A 20,120-nucleotide genomic window follows, 5' to 3' on the forward strand; every position below is an offset into this window, starting at 1 on the left:
TCGCTTAAATGTTGTCTAAAAATTAACATTCATTTGCAGCATAGTATAGCTAACTATTACATGATCAAAAACAAAATTAGTTTAGCAAAAAAAAAAAAAAAAAAGGTCTCCATTTTGAATGTCTGGGGTCACCAGAAATTTGTGATGTTAAAATGGGGTCACAAGCCAAAAAAGGTTGGGAACCAGTGGAGTAGGCTAACGTTATGAAAGGCTAACATTAATAAAGGCTAACGTTATGAAAGGCTAACATTAATAAAGGCTAACGTTATGAAAGGCTAACGTTATCCTACGTTTGCCTCATGTTGAATACATTTACATTCATGCAGCTGCTTGTGTGACCAGTAAAACCTACAAACTGCTCCTGATCAAGTCATGATAATTTTATAAAAGTGAACAAATACTACTGACGGATTTTTGGCTAAACTAACTACTTTATCTTAGATAAAACATTTTTTTCTGGACTACTTTAAAAAAAAAAAAAGGCAAAAATTGAGAGTATACCCAGTTCTCCAGGGATCGCTACACCACTGCCTTATCTTCTGTCATTCCTTCAGCAACTCCCCCTACCCTGTCTCCCTCTCCCTCATCTCACTACCCCCTTCCTTTTTCCCTCCTCCTTCTTCCTCATAGATTTCCCTTTGACACACTTTGCATCTTCATCAGCATCTCTCTCTCTCTTTCTCTCCTGCTGCCACTTATCTGTCTCACCTTCATTGTTATCACCTACCCTCTCCTTTCACACAGGCACACAGAGTAAAAACACCCTTCCCCCATTCTCCAGTGATAACATTAACCAGAACAGACAGTCTTACAGGTATATTTGCTGCTTATTGGGGCCCTTGGGGATTACTGTTGAACTTTTACAGGAAACAGTGTCATCTGTGCCAAACCCCAAGGCTCCTTTGTGAACATATGTCTCCTTTCTTAAACATGTCTTTTTTTTTTTTTTTTTTTTATCTGTCTTAATTCCATTCTAGTACAGTATGTTTCTCACCACGGCGCCCCCACTCCGTCGAGGAAGCACGCCCCTTCCTGTCAAACACCAGCTGCGAAGGGAAGAGGCCGTATCCGACGACTGCGATTGGATCCCGGGTTTGGAGGAGCCTGCCACGTTGCCTATTAGTGACACAGCAGTGCCTCGAGATGAATCGTTCGGTCAATCGGCAGCAGCCCAGTCGACTTACCACAGTCACGGCGGGGCGCTGAGGATAGTACTACTGGGACAAAATGGCGTGGGCAAGTCGTCGCTGGCCTTATCTCTGGCTGGGCAGTCAGACAGATCCCTCTCAATAGACTCTGAGACACAAGCATGTGGTAATGACCTGTCCAGGGATTTACTGATTTTGATTTTGTGTGCATGTATAGATAGATAGATGGATAGATGGATGGATGGAGTGTGAAAATGTTTTTTTCTGCTTTATGGGTCCAGCAGCTAAAGCAGGGGTGTCAAACTCATTTTCTTTCAGGGGCCACATTCAGATCAGTTTGACCTCCAGTGGGCCAGACCAGTCAAATTATAGCGTAATAGCCTATAAATAATGACAACTCCAAATTTTTTCTAAGCAAAAAATAACATTAAATTATGAAATAATTTACAATTTACAAACTATCCAAACAAAAAAAAAGATGTGAATAACCTGAAAAAACTGAAATTTCTGAAGAAAAATGAGAATAATCAGAAAAATTTGATCAATATTATGCCTCAGCTTATGATTTCTACGTGTGTAGGGATGTAACGATATGAAAATTTCATATCAGGGTTATTGTGACCAAAATTATCGCGGTTATCATTATTATCGCGGTATTGTTGAAATTGTGCTCAAAATGTTCAAAAAGTACTAATACACACTGAAATAATTTAACCAAGTTGTATTTAAAAAAAAAAAAAACAACACAAAAACCAAATAAAATAATTGGGACAATGTATGAAACATTCAAGTATTAACCCTTAGTGGTCTGAGCCTTTTTTATGGGTTTTTCAGTACTTTTGATTTTGCCTTTATATACTATTTAAACAAATGTTTACTATGCCCATGTTTGGTATCTGTTTTTTCAGCACAGCTTCATCTACTGTATATCATCTGTCTATTATTTTTTTCACTTTAACCTACTATATCAACATAAAAGGACAGAAAACACAAAAAAAATATAAAATCCGATTTGAAAAATGTATATAATTTATTGCATAAAAAACACACAGATGTTTAAAGAACCTTTTCAAAGATTTTAAAAGTGAATATTGGTTCCAAATATTAGGTATATAAAATTAAAATTGTAGTAAATTAAAACTGTGCTCAAATATTTGACATAAAAGCAGATCTTTACATAGGCGTTTTCTCCGGAAAAGTGCGGTAATCAAACACAGTTATCATAATAATTAGAATTTAAACGGCAATACTAACCGTCTGTGATTTTCCCACGGTTTATCGTTATACCGGTAATCGTTACACCCCTATACGTGTGCATTACAGATCACAGGCACAAAACAGGCAGAATATTGTTAAAATTACACTTATTTTTCTTTAGACATTTCAGGTTGTTCACATTTGTTCAGGTTATTGACATTATTAAAGGATATCAAAATTTAATGTTCTTTGCAATAAATCAAAGAGAAAAAAACTGGTGTTGCCATTATTTAGAGGCATGATATCATATTATTTTTTTCACATTAAACCAAGAGGAACATTTGGAGTCATTATTGTTAGGCTATTATGCTGTTATTTTTGAGTTTGATGCCCTTGACTGTTAATATCTTCTGCACTTTACAAAGTCATCCCACGGGCCCGATTGGAACCTTTGGCGGGCCGGTTTTGGCCCCCGAGCCGCATGTTTGACACCTGTGAGCTAAAGAAGGATGACTGAAGTTCACTCATTCCCCAAAAATTATAGTAATATGGGTGCTTCTATGAAACTGGTCCCTAAAAACAGGACATGGGGGCTAAAAATTCAAACTAGATGTAGACTAATGTTATGAAGCAAGTTTGGAAGCACTTTGGGTCGATTTTAAAAATAAATACTTACTGAGATAAAAGAGAAACTATTTTTCAGATAAAACACATTTTTATATTATTTTACATTATATTGCATACACAAATCTGCATGTAACACAGTCAAAAGGACAAAAATTACACGCTACTAGACAGATAGACTAGATAGACAGACTAGAGAGCTAGACAGACTAGAGAGAGAGAGAGAGAGAGAGAGAGATAGATAGATAGATAGATAGATAGATAGGTTTGTCATTCAAATTGTTTTCACAAACTATACAGCCATGAGAATAGAGCACATCACTCAGAAAAATGCATACCATAACACAAACCCAAAAAAACAGCAAATCCACATCATATAGTTGTGTTCATAAGTTTACATACCCTGACAGAATGCGCATGGGACGGTCTTGGATGTTCCAATATGACAAAAACACAAGGCCAAGTCGACCTGTCATTGGCTACAGCAGAAAAAAGTGAAGGTGAAGGAGTGTCTTTGCCATCTTCTTCTTCCTCTTTCTCCCCCCTTCACTCTTTCCTTCTCTTCTCCCCCTTTCTTCTCCTTCCCCCTGTTCCTTCATGTCAGATCTGGCATTGAAATGCGGTTCAACCAAACCCATAATAAAGACAGTAGAATATCAAGGACAGCCTCATATACTTGATGAAGTTTCCCTTGGCAAAGCAAATTTGTTCCGTACCAAAAGGCAGTCAGACTACCATTCTGCTATTAAGATGCTGACAAGTTTGGAAAAAAAAAGAAGGTGAAGGAGTGTCCATCTCAGTCTCCTGACCTCAATATCATTGAGTAACCTTGGGGAGGTCTCAAACATGCAGTTCATGCAAGAAAACCCAAAATCTTACAAGAACTGAAGGTGTTTTGCCAAGAAGAATGGGCAGCTTTACCATCTGAGAAAATAAAGTGCCTCATCCATAACTACCACAAAAGACTTACAGCTGTCAGTAGTCGCTTTTCCAATGACCCTCAAATCGCGCAAATATAACTTGCGCATAAAAATTTACCGAATGGAAAAACGACAATTTCCCCAAAAGTCTCATTTTTCGATTAAAAGTTTTTGCGCTGGCAAGAAGTGGTTTTTCGGGCGTAGCGCATATGGTAAGTTACGCAAAACTGCAATGGAAAGACCTTTTTTCACAACTAGTCGGGTGAATTAAAAAAACAGACGTTGACGTACGTTACAGCAAGCGAAGAAGAAGAAGAAACATGTCACGGTATGTGTGGACACACCAGGAAACCCAATCATTCTTTAATTTAGTATGAAATAGATGGGTAATATATAATAATAATGAATATATCTGTAAGTCAACACCATATTAACATTTGTCGCCATGTTTATGGAATGATTTCTCGTGTAATCTCGCGATAATAAATAAACAAATCACCGCATTTGTGATTTAATGGAAAAAACGACATTACGCACTTCTGTTTTTTCGACATTTAGTAAATATCGGTAAAGTTTTGCGCAGATATCCAATGGAAAAGCAACTAGTGATGTTAAAGGGGCCAATACAGAGGATTAAGAACTAGGTTATGTCAACTTTAGATCAGGGTCATTTGGATAGTTTCTGTTGTCAGTATGATTTAAAAAGAGCAAACACATTTGTTTGACAATAAATGACTTCACCCAACCACTAGCCATGAGTGGAAGAAAAGTTTTTGTATTATTAATCATATTCTCTAAAAAAAAAAAAAAGTCCAAAAATTCCACCACCATATACCCCACCACATGTATGGGAGGGATGGAGATTTTCGCTGAACAGCCTCAGGGTTTAACCTTAACAAGCATAATTTATAGATGGAGTCCATAAATGCTGAATCTGTAACTTATTCCACCTCCTATACTAAATCCCCAAAAGCAGAAGTCTTAACTAGATTCATGTGAGAAAATCTATTGTAAGGGTATATGCGGTTTTAAATCACAGTAACAGGATATAAACTTCAACCCATAAAGACCTAGCACTACTTTTATTTCTTTATATCTAACCTTTCTTAAGTGATTTATACCATTTATTTATAATAGTATCCACTATATTTTGTATTTTATCAGTATAAATATGATATTTTCCTATATTTAATTTACTAATCATGTAAATGTTCATTAAAGTTCAGATTAAAATTGAGGGTTGTTATATCAGAAACAGACAAAACTGGAAAAACAGCTGACTTTTTGTGTAAAACATATCATTAACTGGACATGAAACAGGTGTGTCCATCCACTGTCATTGATCCAACTCCATGGATTTTACTGGTGAATCAATGTTGTAGAAGATGACGGCGTTTCCATGGTAACTACTGAGCCTCTGAAGGTCCAAATGGGTCATATCTGATGACCATGAAAAGATGAATAACTGTATTTTACATTAAATATTTCCATGTATTGATAGCATTAGTGGATCAACAGGTATTAAACATTTTATATCAGTAGATGGTTTTGGTCATCTGTGGATGTTTGGGTCTTTATGGGTTAAAGAGAAATGGTATAAAACAACTGTACCATACAGTGTTCTTTTATATTGGAGCTTTCCAAACAGCTTCCTCTTGAGACTTGAGTTGAAAACAAAAGACAAATATAGCAAAGAGTCTGAGGGCTTCTGCAGAGAAAACAGCCGTGCCAAATCAGACATATTTCTACGGCCATCCATCTTACACCATCATCCTGCCCAAACTTAGTACAAGCTTCTTGTTTTGTCATAACTGGAGTCCTTCGCCTAATCAGAATCACCCCTTTCACTCCACTCAGTGCTTGTTTGTGTTGCTTTCATGCAAATGACTTGCTTGAATCCCTGCCATGAAAAAAAAATCATCATTAAATCGTTATCCAAATTGCAGAAAGCGTGTAGTTCACAATGGAGATGTAGACATTTCTCTATTATAGCAAAGTCCAAGTCCTGTTAAAGTGAATTTGCTTTTTAACCCTATAACGCCAAACGTATCATATTTAATACATGAGTTTTGAAGCCCTCTACATGATCAGTGTGACTTTTTTTTTTCTTGAAAAACCTGATGTATACAATTAGATACATGCAATACACAGATAATCCACCAGGGGGGAGGAATTTGTTCACCAGAGGTCTTTCCAGTTACACTACAAGGCTGAATCCCAATTCACCCCTTGGCCCTCCCCCTTACCCCTCCTCCTTGGCCCTTGGTTTTGACACTACCCCTTGAAAAGGACTTGCAAAGGGTAGGGGTTGAAACATTCCCCTATGAAATGGGACAACCCTTTGCGACCTGTTATGTCATCAGCTGTCATCGATGCTGCTATTAACAGATGCAAAAACTTTTGTTTCCAAAAGTATTCACTGGGGGGAGGGCCGAGGGGTGAATTGGGATTCAGCCAAAGTTTTCGCATCTGTTAATAGCAGCATCAATGACCACTGATGACGTAAGAGGTCCTGAAGGGTTGTCCCATTTCATAGGGGAATGTTTCAACCCCTACCCTTGCAGCACTGTTTCAAGGGGTAGTGTCAAGTGCAAGGGGCAGGGGTAAGGGAGAGGGCCAAGAGGTGAATTGGGATTGGGCCCAAGACTGTCGTTAATGAGGAAGGAGGCAGAACTTTGCCAATTTTGAAAAGGAATTACCAATTTGTTAGACATGTTTGTGTTATATTATGTTTTTGTTTGTTCAAAAATAATAACATCTGAGCACTGAGACCTGATGTATCAAATATGATACAAAATTGAAACCCATAAATAGAACTTGATATTCAAAAAAAAAAAAAAGTTTCGGTTGTTCAGAAGGACCAATAAAGGCTCCAGTTTCAAAGAACTGGAATTTTCTTTACTGTTAACCTTTTTATTCAGGAGTTAGTCACAAAAACATCTATTACAATTTGTCTACATTTTGAGAAATAAACAGATTGAACAAACCAAAAGTACAACAGAGGAAAGTAAACATAACACACAATTTAACAACCCTCATCCCATGACTTACAACATATTACACCAAGGGAGGCCACATAATTACTAATCATATTCAGGCTGAGTTGTCAATAAATTGATTAAGGGGATGCCAACTCTGATTAAACTGGTGTAGTTTATTTAACAATGAGAACCGGATTCTCTCCAGGCGAGACAGTTCTACCATTTTTTCCAGCCATAATTTAACTGAAGAAACTTCTGATTTTTTTTCCCAGAACAACAAAACAAGCTTACAGAACTGGAATTTTCTGTCAATGATTTAATAATTCAGGCTTTACAGGGTTAAAAGCACCACAATACAGCCTTGATTGGGGTTTCTTTCTGCTCTAGGGTCTGTCAATCAATAGATTTTCCTGTCAAAAAACTTGCCTTAACTATCCCTTGTTCTTTGCTACCCACTTTTTCGATCAATTGGTCATTTTCATTTAGAACCACCTACACCGTTTTCTGCATAAAGCTGACTTGCTATTGAATCTGGTTATACAGTATTCATTATTGGCCATGTTATGCAGTTGGGTTCATGCATCATACATGGAAAGAAAAAGCATATATAAAAGGAACATGCACATGCTTTCATTATGCTGCTTTCATCTTGAATGAGAATTGTACTACATGTAACTGTGGTTTATTTTACGAGATGCAGTGCAAAAAAAAAAAAAAAAATTAATTTATTTATTCCAAATACGCAAAGAAACAAAAAAAAAAACAAAACAAAGCAAAATAAGACGAAAACAAAATAACATTCAAATGAACAGAATCTATCTTCAAGTACACGCAAGTCTGAATTTTGCACGAGTAGGAAGAAGCATAAATTTATTTAATCCAACCCCTCAAATGCTTTTACACCTTTATCACTAACTTAATACAAGAATCAAACAATACATTTTTCCTAATTTTAGCATTTAACCACAACGAATGCATAATGCAGTAATTGAATTATATACAACAATATGATCATGGCAGCACAGTCATACAAAAAGACTCAACAATTCAACAACTTTCTTCAATAATGACAGCGTATTTATCAATACAACATTATCCATAAACAAACAGTCCTCATTAGTCGCTTTTCCATTGACCCTCAAATTGCGCAAATATAACTTGCACATAAAAATTTACCTAATGGAAAAATGACAATTTTGCCAAAACTTTCATTTTTCGATTCAAAGTTTTTGCACTGGCAAGAGGTGGTTTTTGGGGTGTAGCACAATTGGTAAATCACGCAAAACTGCAATGGAAAGACCTTTTTACGCAACTAGCGTCACATGATTAAAAAAAATGGATGTTGACAGACGTTACAACAAGCAAAGAAGAGTTTTAAAAGAAACATGGCACGGTATGTGTGGACACACCAGGAAACCGAATAATTTTTACATTTAGTACAGGATAGAGGGGTAATGTATAATAATAATAATGAATATATCTGTAAATCAACACCATATTTATGTTCGTCGCCATGTTTATGGAATGACTTCTTGTGTCATCTCGCGATAATAAATAAACAAATAATTACATTTGCGATTTGATGGAAAAACCGACATTATGCACTTCTGTTTTTTCGACATTTAGTAAATATCGGTAAAGTTTTGCACAGATGTCCAATGGAAACGCAACTAATGTCATTACTGAATACTGTACCTCACAAGAATTAATTCTTCATGTTTTTTAAACTGATATTGTTTGATATTTGTTTTACTCCACAGATGGTGATACAGAAACTTTTTATAGTGTGTACTTTATGAGTCTTTAAATTTAACTTTCCCCTTAAATCATAGCCTCCCTCTCTTTCACAAAACATTTCTTGAATATTGCCCAGCAGTAAGTTATTCATTGCTTTATACATTATTTGAATAGGATATATATAACTGTGTAAAAAAAAAAAAAGCACTCTGACACATATTATATTAACACTTAATGATAGTTAAGAACAGATGCTCCAAAGAGACATCAGCTCCACAAGTGAGATAACACCCCTCAAATCAATAAGTTCACACCAAATAATTTCGTGAAAGACACTGCTTCTTTCTGCCTCGTATTAAACTGTCATCGCAGTGATTTTTCCATCCTGTTCCAAGCAGGGTTCAGTTGATGTGTGTTTTGATAGCTGCCCGATGACCATTTCTTTAACAGTGCGCCTAATAGGACCATTATCAGAGTTTCGTCTCCGTGAACTAAACTGAAACCCGGAAAAACGATGAGTGTCTTTCAGGAGCAAATGTCTCAGATTGTTTGGCTTAACATTCACTAAATGTCAGTTGACTGCAGCATCTTCTCATACTGGTTTCATGTTTCTGGAGCAGGAGCTGGATGTGTCACTATTTTCAGACCAGTGACATTTCACTTTGGCTAGTTTTGCGATTCATTTCATCTCCACAGTGCATAGTGTCACATGTTTGGATTCCAATCACACACAGTTGCCAGAATAAAAGGTTGCCATTGTATATTTCTGCAAGTGATGGATATGTACAGTATAATCTTGACATTTCTGAACCAGTTTATTCATGAAAAAAAAGATGTATTTACCCATAAGGACCCAGTGTGACTTTTGTGGCACTTACCAAATGAATTTTTCTCTCTATTTTGCATTTTTTTTCCCAGTGGAAATTATCTATTTTCCTATATTTAATTCACTGATCATGTAGATTTTCATAAAACTTCACAGTAAATCCAAAGGTTATTATATCAAAACAGGAAAAAAAAAAAGAAAATTGTGAGTTTTTCAGTAAAATATATCATTAACTGAACATAAACCAAGTGTCTCCATCCACTGTCATTGATCCGACTCTATGGGTTTTACTGGTGAATCAATGTTGTAGAAGATGATGGTGTTTCCATGGTAACTACAGAGTCTCTGAACGTAAAATGGGTCATATCTGATGACCGTGAAAAGGTGAAAAACTGCATTTTACACCAATTATTTACATGTATTGATAGGATTTGTGGATCAGCAGATATTAAACATTTTAGATTGGTAGATGGTTTTGGTCTCCAGTGGATGTTTGGGTCTTTATGGGTTAAATCTGGAATTTATTTTGCCTACTTATGTTCAAAATAAAGTCTATATATTTATATCTATATCTTTATATTGATAGAACTAATGGATGACCAGTTTAGATCAGTAGATGATTTTAGTTGAAGGTGGATGTTTGGGTCTTTATGGGTTAAATAATGACTTGACATGTATGTATGTAAATGAAATTCTAATCCATTCCAAATCATAACTAAAGGACATTTATTGCCTAAACCAAAGAACTTACATGTGTAGGAATGACCTGGATGTTGTACCCAACCTCCTCCTGTATCCTGAGGACTGTACTTTTTATTCCGGTGACTGTGTCGCTGCGAGATATTGTGTCACCATCTATGAAACCCTTGGTATTTACAGTGGCTGTCATGCCGTTTCCTCTGCGGTGTTTACGTTAAACTCACTGAGCTTTGAAATGTGTCACGCTGTTTGCAGGTGAGGGATACGAGTGCACGGTGACTGTTGACGACGAGGACAGCAAAGTGATCATTTTTGACAACTGGAAACAGGTTAGTGACTGTCATCTACCTTCTGTTTTGTTTATCTTGAACACTTCACAACACCTCCTTGGTTTGTTGCACTGCGGTGGCCTCTATCCCTTTCATTTCATATGGTGTTACACAGGGCCGGATCTAGCCATTTTGGAGCCCTAGGCAAGATATGGATTGCCCCCCATTCCCGCCTCACACACCACTGAAAAGAGGAATTTTGACACAACAGCTGTCTTACATACCTTTGCTTTTTTGTTCTCTCTTAAACAAACAAATCCACACTTATATATGGGTGCTTTTACAAAACTGGGTACATTTTGTTATCTGGCACTTCACCAGCTTTTTTACACCCAATAATAAAAGAAAAATTTAGACATATTTTCCCCCAGGATGGACCTAATGATGACCTCAGATAAATGCAAAAAAAAAAGTATACTCTTGCTTTGAGCCATCCCAAAATTAATTAATTTTTAATAAAATACAGGGTGTATCAAAAAAAAAAAAAAACAACTATACATTTTGAAAAATTGCCCCCAGTTCCGCATTTAATCATTTTTGGAATTTTCTTTTATTGACATCGGTAGGTAGGGGATTGGTGGATATTTGTACAAATTTACAGACCCAGGTTTTCATGAAGGAGTGAGCAGGGGCAAACTGTGTAATCCAAGTTAAAGCTGGTTAACCTTAACCCTAACCCTAACTTGGCCTGTCCTCAGTGACATTTTCAGGCCTAAACACATTGAATTAACTTTGTAAGGCAGGAACAGCTGCCATGAGTAAAGAAATGAAATTGACAGGGTGGCCAAAGTGTTAATGCTGTAACCTGGCAATTTTGTGGAAATGGATGCCAATTGTCCCCTCCCGTGACCTTTGATTGGATTTAAATCCCACCGCTACTTCACGCAAACCAGTTTTAACTTGGATTGTGCAATTTGCCCCTGCTCACTCATGCATGAAAACCTGGGTCTGTAAATTTGGACAAATATCCACCAATCCCCTACCTTCCAACGTTCATAAAAGAAAATTCCAAAAATTATCAACAGCAACATCCATAATTAAAATGACAACATAACAGTGTATCAGAAAAATTATCACATTATCAGCACTAGTATTTCTTTATTTACTATAATTATTATTACTATTATTATTAAATGTTTCTATATTTTTTTTTACCCATTAGTGGTGCCCCCTACAGTGGTTGGCACCTTAAGTAACTGTCTATATGACCTATGCCATGAGCCGGCCCTGGTGTTACACCGATCCAGTTTCTTGCTCTTATCACTCTAAATTAAATAACACACTTATGTGATTTGTCTGATTGTAAGATGATGTTTGTATGTGTGGAACATGTTCATACTAATGCTTTCACTGCGCTGTGTGTATACATGCGGGGTGCTGTATGCTGCAGGAACAGCTGTGCTCACTTTCTGAAGTTCTCTCATTTGGAAAAGGGGAAATCACTGTCTTGTTAGCCTTTCATGTTTCAATTCAGATCTACAGTGAATGAGAAAATTGGTGAAGGCTAAAATTGCTGCTGTTACGCATCATCAACCTTTTGAGCTGAGCTGTGTGAATGAATTAATACGAATCCATGGCAGTGATTTGAGGCAGGAAAAAACCTGAGCTGCAGTGGCGGAACGGAAGAACAGTCAAAAACAAGCCTGAGTGTGACACTGAGGACTTTATGAAGAATCTGAAAGATGTGCAGCTTATTTATTCCTTGGTTGAACAGTATGCTGTTCTAAATGGTGTGAAGGCCGGATCATCTCTCATACGTCCTCCTCCAGATGTCCACTCGGCCTTTAGGGGCTCTCCCCTTAGGGTTAAATTATTCACACACAGCTCCAGTTAGCTCAGGGGAACTCCACTGACTGCTTGCTTCTTGCTTCATCACTTTCTTCTGTAAGCTCATTCCCAGTGTTACTGCCCATTTTTCCTCCATCTCCCTGTCCACTCATTCTGTCTGTTGCTTTTTTTGTGGCTTGTGCTCATCTTCCCCCATCAGCCCTTTTTCTGCAGTAGTTAAATCTCACTGAGAGTTAATTACATTAGTTATTCTGTGCATGCTAATACAAGGCTAATGCCCTGCCTTGTATTAACACGCACAAAAACAACAGACGCAGGCCAGCGGGAAGCTTGGAAACACTCCAGGGCCGATAGCAACGGGGGGGGGGGGGGGGCAAAGAGAACTGGACAGTGTCTCAAATTATCCACAAATTCATGCTCATGCTTTTTTTTTCTTTTCGTTTTGTGGTTATGCCTCTAGATAAGAAGCATACAGCAGCGCAATCCGAACACAGATTGACTCACACATACACAGTCGACACATGTGGACAGATGTGTCCAGCTGCATAACACGTGTTTTGGCCCTGAAATGACACAGAATTAACTGCCAGCTCTTCCAGTCCCTAGAGGCAGGGCTTCTGGCCTTGTAGCAAGCTGTAAATGTTGTCTATGGGGCACCCCAACCTGCACCCAAGTTACCATAGCAACTTGCACAGACATGCACATACACACTCACGTACAGGCTGACTTAATCACTCACTCACGCATAAGATCATGCTAGAACAGTCATCATCCAATGCTGTTGGCTGTTGGGCTTCATCTCTTCTCTGGCCAGCCCTATCAGCACCTCATCATCCACTTGCAATAAAAACTGCCGGAAAAGATGAAAAGCTGTTATGTTCACGCTCAGTGATTGTTCCTTAAAGTGTTCTTTGGCTTGACACATCAAGATTGAGCTTATGCTGGAATTTTTCCCAACTGCAGTGTGAGGAGCAGAACAAAACTCCGATTGGAGTTTGTTCAAAGTGCGTAGATAGACTGAATGTGTGTGCGCTCGTTCAACATCAGCATAGCCAGATGTGTAAAACACACCAGAACGCTCATGCACAGAAGGCTGCGAGTCTGCTCAGCCAGACACTGGGTCGTTGCAAGTGTTATTGACGTCATGTGGGTAGGATGGTTTTAAATAAGTCATCTGCGTTCCCAGAATAGAAACACTGGCACACTTGGCCATGACCTAGCTGGCCCATGTTGTCCTCCGACTTTAGTCCAACGTTGGTTTTGTGGTAGGTCCGTTAAATATCATGCATCTGTATTTTAAGAGACTGAGTGGGAGATTGAGGTCACAGGAGACCAGAGGGACCCATTCACCCTTTTTTTTGTTTACGTGGGATAAACTGTCTCAGTGTTTATGCGTCTCTATGCCTGTCACGTACTCGAGCCTGTCTAAGAGTTTTCATTATTATTTGATGGCTTGAAATTAAAATATTTATTGAAGACAACCAAAAGGTGTAGCCCGAGGCCTGAAAAATGTAGGCCAGGGATGTATTTATGTGTGTTTGTGTAATTCTCAGTGCGGACTTGGGAAAATTCACTGCTACCCCATTTATTATGTTAAAGTAAATTAGAGAAAAGGCCAGGATGTAATTTAGAGGACGATAATTGCAGTTTGACCACATTCTTTTGCTCTATTATAAGGAAGGGATAAACACTGTAACAGCATCCAGTCATTGGAACTAAAATTTTGGCTTCAAACATCATTCTTACAGTGTCAAGGGAGCGTCCTTCCCTGGACATTTTTCTTTTTCCTGTTTATTCTCTTCTGTAGCCTCAAGAGGGTCGTTTTGGACTGTTTACAGCTTTTCCTTTCTTATCCTAATCAAAATAAGCTATTATACTTTAACTGGTGTGTTTGCTTTCGTTTCTGCAGGGAGTCACTATTCATTATAAATGTGTAAAACAAAAAAGTATAGACTTGTGTGCCCTGGTAGCTCACCCCATGGAGTGCATACCACATATCAAGTCCTTTTTATAGCTTCCCAGGTCCCTTTTATGGCAAGCTAAAGTGGATATATGTAAGGGCGTTTTACTCGTCACATTGTGATTTGGATATTTGAAATTCCATTACAGATATCTGGAATGGTGTTTCATTTTAATATTAAAATTATGACTAGTACCAAGTGGTTTATGTATATATCAGAATATGTTTGATCTATTCGGGATTCTGGATATCAAAGGAAATGCAAATGTAGATATCTGAAATGGTAACAGCAGTGTCATTTTTCCCAAGAAGAATGTTCTTGTGGATATTGGAAATGTTCTTTTTGAAGTGGGGATATCCGCAAAATTCTGTGATATGGATGGACAGACAGATGGAATGATAGACAGACATTTAGAAAGACAGGCAAACGGGGATAGATAGATAGATAGATAGATAGATAGATAGATAGATAGATAGATAGATAGATAGATAGATAGATAGATAGATAGATAGATAGATAGATAGATAGATAGACAGATAGACAGACAGACAGACAGACAGACAGACAGACAGACAGACAGACAGACAGACAAAGTGCAATAGAGGACATAGAGTAAATGTTGTTTTGTCCTGGAGGAAAATCCTCTTTTATCCTGGTTTCACACTGAGGTCAGAGGTCAAACACAGAACAGCATCCCTGAAGCCAGTAAGGATCCAGGCTTTGGAGTCCACATGCTGTCATATTAAAGTGGCCACTGTTCACTACACAATGCTGTGGAGTGAGTGTGTATTAGTCATGTGTGAATGCTTAGGGTGCTCGATGTGATGTTAGGGTAGAGCTGGTCATCTGTGGTCAGTGTTGCACATGTATGTGTGTGGCCTAGCGAGTGGAGGCCAGATGGCCTCAGTAATATATTTCCTTAGGGAAGTGTTGTCTCTGTGCAGCAGAATGAATATGAGAGGAAAAGAGCAAACCCTCTAACTCAGCATTCCGTCTACACTAAGCTTTGTCATCCCATTATCAGATTTAGCTCTAGCTTCTAGATCCAGTGCCCCTGTGTCTCCGCGTTTCTTCTGTTCCTGCGTCCTCTTCCTTCCTATTCCCTGTCTTTCACTCACTCCTTTCATTCATCACCCGTACATCTTTATTGATCTGCTCGCTCTTTTATTTCAACCTGACAGGCAGTCAGACAGACAGATAGAATCCAGGCAAGAAGTGTAGATGTGTGCAAAGTGCATGTGTTTGCTTTTGATAAAGCTAAATGGTCGCATGAGTGTCTGTATTTTTGTGTGCATACATGTTTGTGCAAGCAGGTGGGGATGTGTCTGACCTTTTGTTTTCATGGAAGAGCTGTAAGCTGCTTTACTCAAGTATCTTGCTGTGCAAAGCAAGTGATTTGAGAGTCTGTGTACTGAAGTTGTTTATGGCCATGTTCTAATCATAGGAAGCATGTTGTACGATGAGAGATACACCTGCATGTAAATGCACTCAGTCAAAACAGGGATGAGATTTTGCTTTTTATTTGGAAGTGATAGGAATTTTAATTTGAGAGCTTGCAAAGCTGCACGTTATGCAAATCAAGTCTGATAAGTGATTCATTGTCCTCACTCTTAATGGTTGCTGATGTAGTGCTGAGCCAGGAATGTGAGTGTGTTTTTGCATGTCTAATGTATTGTGTCTGTGCATTTAAAGGCTTGTAGAACATGAAAGTCAGGTCCCTTTTGGTTAAGTGATATATTACAATCTGGATTAGGGTTTTTAACCAAAAACTGTACCGATAGCTTTGACAAACTTAACGACCCCACTGCAGCTGTTCACTGAGCGTTGCACAAACCATGATAAATCTTTCCCAAGGGAAAGTCAGACATGTCCTTTTATGGCACTGATAAAGCAGGGTGGAACCTTGCTTTCTATTAGATTTTATTGGATGCTTTTTCTTATCTACGTCTGCACCAGAAGCAGGAAGTTCTTTCTTATAGGAAGCCTGTTGTTTAGGTGTGTTTTGTGGACTGTGCATCGTTGTTTTGAAAGCAGCATTTATCATGGTGTTTCAAGGCTTAAATGATTGCCCCATTAGACTTTGCTTAAAGCCAGTGTGAAAGAGCCCAAACAATTAAACCATATGCCATGGTCAATCTAAGCAGAGGGACATGGGTTTGTCCACCAGTAAGTGAACCAAAAAGGAACAATTCTTGTTGTTTTAGTAAATTTTAACCCTGTAACGCCAAACGTATCATATTTGATACATGAGTTTTGAAGCCCTCTACATGATCAGTGTGATTTTTTTTCCCCCAAAAACCTGATGTATACAATTAGATACATGGAATACACAGATAATCCACCAGGGAGGAGGAATTTGTTCACCAGAGGCCTTTCCAGTGACACTACAAGACTGTCATTAATGAGGAAGGAGGCAGAACTTTGCCAATTTGTTAGGCATGTTTCCGTTACATTATGTTGTTTGTTCAAATATAATTTTTTAACATTGAGACCCCATGTATCAAATATGATACAGAATTGAAACTCATACTTCATGTATGAGTTTCAAAGAACTGGAATTTTCTGTCAATGATTTAATGGTTCAAGCTTTACAGGGTTAAGTAATTCTTTAAAATGCCATTGCGTTGTGTTGATAAATCAGTCCGATAGTAAGTTAAAGTTTGTTAAAGGTGGCAGAAGATAAATCATGATTGATGAGAAACAAAGTTAGACATTTGGCAGGGATGTTGGAAGATGTGGCCCACGGCAACAACAAAAATAATTCTATTATTTATTCATAATTCTCACATAGAGCCAACATTGTAAGTGTAGCTCTGAATACAAATTGACTTATTATCTTATTAGACATGAACCTTGCAAATCAGTGAGTCGGTTTTTATTCATATAGCCCTAATCACACATCACAAATTTGCATTTAGTTGTATCTACAGTTCAAGACAATATGTTGGATTAGCAGCCTTCAACATTCTGTGGTAAATGTTACACAATCTGGCTGCAGGGATTTGCTCATATGTTGTCACAGTAGCCTTCCTGAGGTTTGCCACACAGGTGTTATGAGATAAGACCTTTTGTTGGCATTTCAGTTCAGACTCAAGGTGCTCAATGGGGTTAAGGCCGGGGACCTTGCTTTGTGCACAGAGAGTTTTTCATTTGAAAACGGAAAGGCCAGTTTACGGGGTCCCCCCCCCCCTTACAACAGTGGTAGTAAATTGTTGTGTAAAATAAAATGTGCAGTAGAAGTAGGTTTTAAGTGAAAGTGAGGGGTTTTCAATGACTCAAACCATGTGACACGGATCAGTGCATGGGAAGATTTTTGCCCGAGCAATGCACGATGGAGACTCGAGATATAAAAGAGAACACATTTTGGAGCGAAAACAACCCCATGATTAGTAGAATATGTGTATTCGTGTCTAAATTCGGCTTTTTATGTGCATTCCCATGTGGATGTGTGCACCGTGGTAGTGTATGGGAAGAGTAGATATTGACAGATGGCCTTCTCTCTGTGAACGGAGTGGAGCTGCTTAATGTGGAGACCGAGAGAGGGAGAGATTTGGCAAAGTCCTGAGCTCTTCTGCCTCCGTTTTACAAATAAGAGGCGTGTTTACTCGGGTCCTAGTTTTCATCGGGGAGCGTTCCATCACATTACTAATAGGTGTCCACTCCGCGCTGGTGCTCCTCTGCTTACAAAGATTAGCATTCCGCCCTCCCTCGTCGTTTCTCTGACTCTCTCTGCCTTGTTGTTTCCATTCTCTCCTCTTCATCCCTCAATCAGACAGTGACAGGTGGTGTTGGAGCTGCTCCCTTCCCCCTCCTCCCTCTCTCCTCCCTGTCTTCTCCTGAGCTCCGTCAAATAGATAGAGTGCCAAGGCTCTCCCCATGAATTTCCTGCTTCAGGGTCTGATCCGGTACTACTTGGCCGCATGGGATGATGTGAATTTTTCAGGCGTCTGAAACTCTCCGGAGGGCAGGAATTTACCTTTCAGGCTGTGGATGTAGGGCAAGGGCATCTACCCGTACACACACACAGCCAGTGTGCGGTTCGAGGCTGGAAGGCAGATTGAGTTGAGCTGCGGATTTAACACAGTCTTATATTGATTCAGACAACATTGTTTATAGCTTCAGAACTGTTTCTCCTTTTGAAATGATTGTTTTGTGTACTGAATTTACCCACATTTAGATAATTCAATAAAGTATTTTAACCCTGTAAAGCCTGAACCATTAAATCGACAGAAAATTCCAGTTCTTTGAAACTGGAGCCTTTATTGGTCCTTCTGAACAACCAAAAAAATGTTTTTTCAAATATCAATTTCCATGTATGAGTTTCAATTTTGTATCATACTTGATACATCAGGTCCCAATGGTCATATATTATTATTTTTGAACAAACAAAAACATAACACAAACACGTCTAACAAATTAGTAATTCCTTTTCTAAATTGCCAAAGTTCTGCCTCCTTCCTCAATAATGACAGTCTTGTAGTGTCACTGGAAAGGCCTCTGGTGAACGAATTCCACCCCCTGGTGGATTATCTGTGTATTGCATGTATCTAATTGTATACATCAGGTTTTTCAAGAAAAAAAAATCACACTGATCATGTAGAGGGCTTCAAAACTCACGTATCAAACATGATATGTTTGGTGTTATAGGGTAAACTTTTCTTAAGTCATTTATCAGCATTTATTATAATATTATCCCCTGTATTTTGTGTTTTTACAGTAAAAATCTGGTATTTTCCAGTATTTAATTCACTGATCATATAGATGTCAATAACAACTTGAGGGTTATTTTATCAGACACAGAGAAAACTCAAGAAAATGGGACTTTTTTTTGTCAAATATATCATTAACTGAATGTAAAAACAATCATCTTCATCCACTGTCATTGATCCAACTCCATGGGTTTTATAGGTCAATCTGTGTTGTAGAAGATGATGGTGTATCTAATTGTATACATAAGGTTTTTCAAGAAAAAAAAATATCACACTGACCATGCAGAAGGCTTCAAAACTCATGTTTCAAATATGATACGTGTGGCATTATAGGGTTAACAATTCCCTACGTTCAACTAAAAATAATATCCAAACTCAAGGCATGCATGATTTGTTTACTGCTTCACAAAAAATTAAGTCTAAAATCTTTATTTTTTTATTTATTTTTTTACTTCTCATTAGTCTTGGCAATCTGTCAAAAAAGATTATACAAACATCTTTTGAGATAGGATCACAATCTGAATCACAATTTTTTTTTCCATCTCTCATAAGAGAAATATTTTCAGTTTCCTCTGGTTTCTGGAGATTTAGTCTGTACGTGACCACTTTTTATTCTTGTAACTAATTAGAAACTCTGCATTTTTGCATCATTTTGGAGCAACATTATTATAATGTTGACAATATCTACATGAAGTAAACACAAGTCTACATTTTCATGTACATACAGCTGCAGTGTTTCCATGAATTATATATATTATGTTGACCTAATTTGTCCCACTGGAGATTTATGATGAATCAAAGACATTCTCAACATAACTCTTGAGCATCTACGCAAGTCGCACTCACTGCACGTCAGAATTCAGATGCTAGACCTGCAGCTGATGGACTAATTCTTTTTAATTATTTCTTTAAACAGCATCGAAACAACACATTGTACACACCTTGCAATTTAGTCCTGAGTAAACACAAATACTTTAGTGCAGATTGACTATAAAGTATCACTACACGGTAAAAAAAAGAGTGTCAATTTAACTCTTGAAGAGTTGAATTTAACTCTCTAATGTTTCAGATAACATATTGTCCCACTCAAAATTAGAGTAAAATTTACTCTATGGCCAGTGTCAGATTTTCTGAGTTAACTGTGTTCAATTCAGTGTCAAAATGAACAATGAAATGTGTAATAATATTTAACACTTTGTTT

General features: G+C 37.9%; 1 protein-coding gene across 2 annotated transcripts in view; it reads left to right on the forward strand.

The window, feature by feature from the left end:
- Positions 1-20,120, forward strand: part of rem2 (RAS (RAD and GEM)-like GTP binding 2) — a 59,143-nt gene that overhangs the window by 12,157 nt on the left and 26,866 nt on the right. The window contains exons 2-3 of one of the 2 annotated variants that reach the window (XM_030160690.1): positions 983-1,314; positions 10,388-10,461. In XM_030160690.1, coding sequence (XP_030016550.1) covers positions 984-1,314; positions 10,388-10,461 — 405 coding nt within the window. In that variant the 5' untranslated portion in view covers position 983. Of the gene's footprint in view, positions 1-977; positions 1,315-10,387; positions 10,462-20,120 lie in introns of both variants that reach the window. The other variant, XM_030160689.1, reaches the window with a different exon arrangement.

The sequence above is a fragment of the Sphaeramia orbicularis genome, chromosome 17 (assembly GCF_902148855.1).
Source record: "Sphaeramia orbicularis chromosome 17, fSphaOr1.1, whole genome shotgun sequence".
In the NCBI taxonomy this organism is placed as follows: Eukaryota; Metazoa; Chordata; class Actinopteri; order Kurtiformes; family Apogonidae; genus Sphaeramia; species Sphaeramia orbicularis.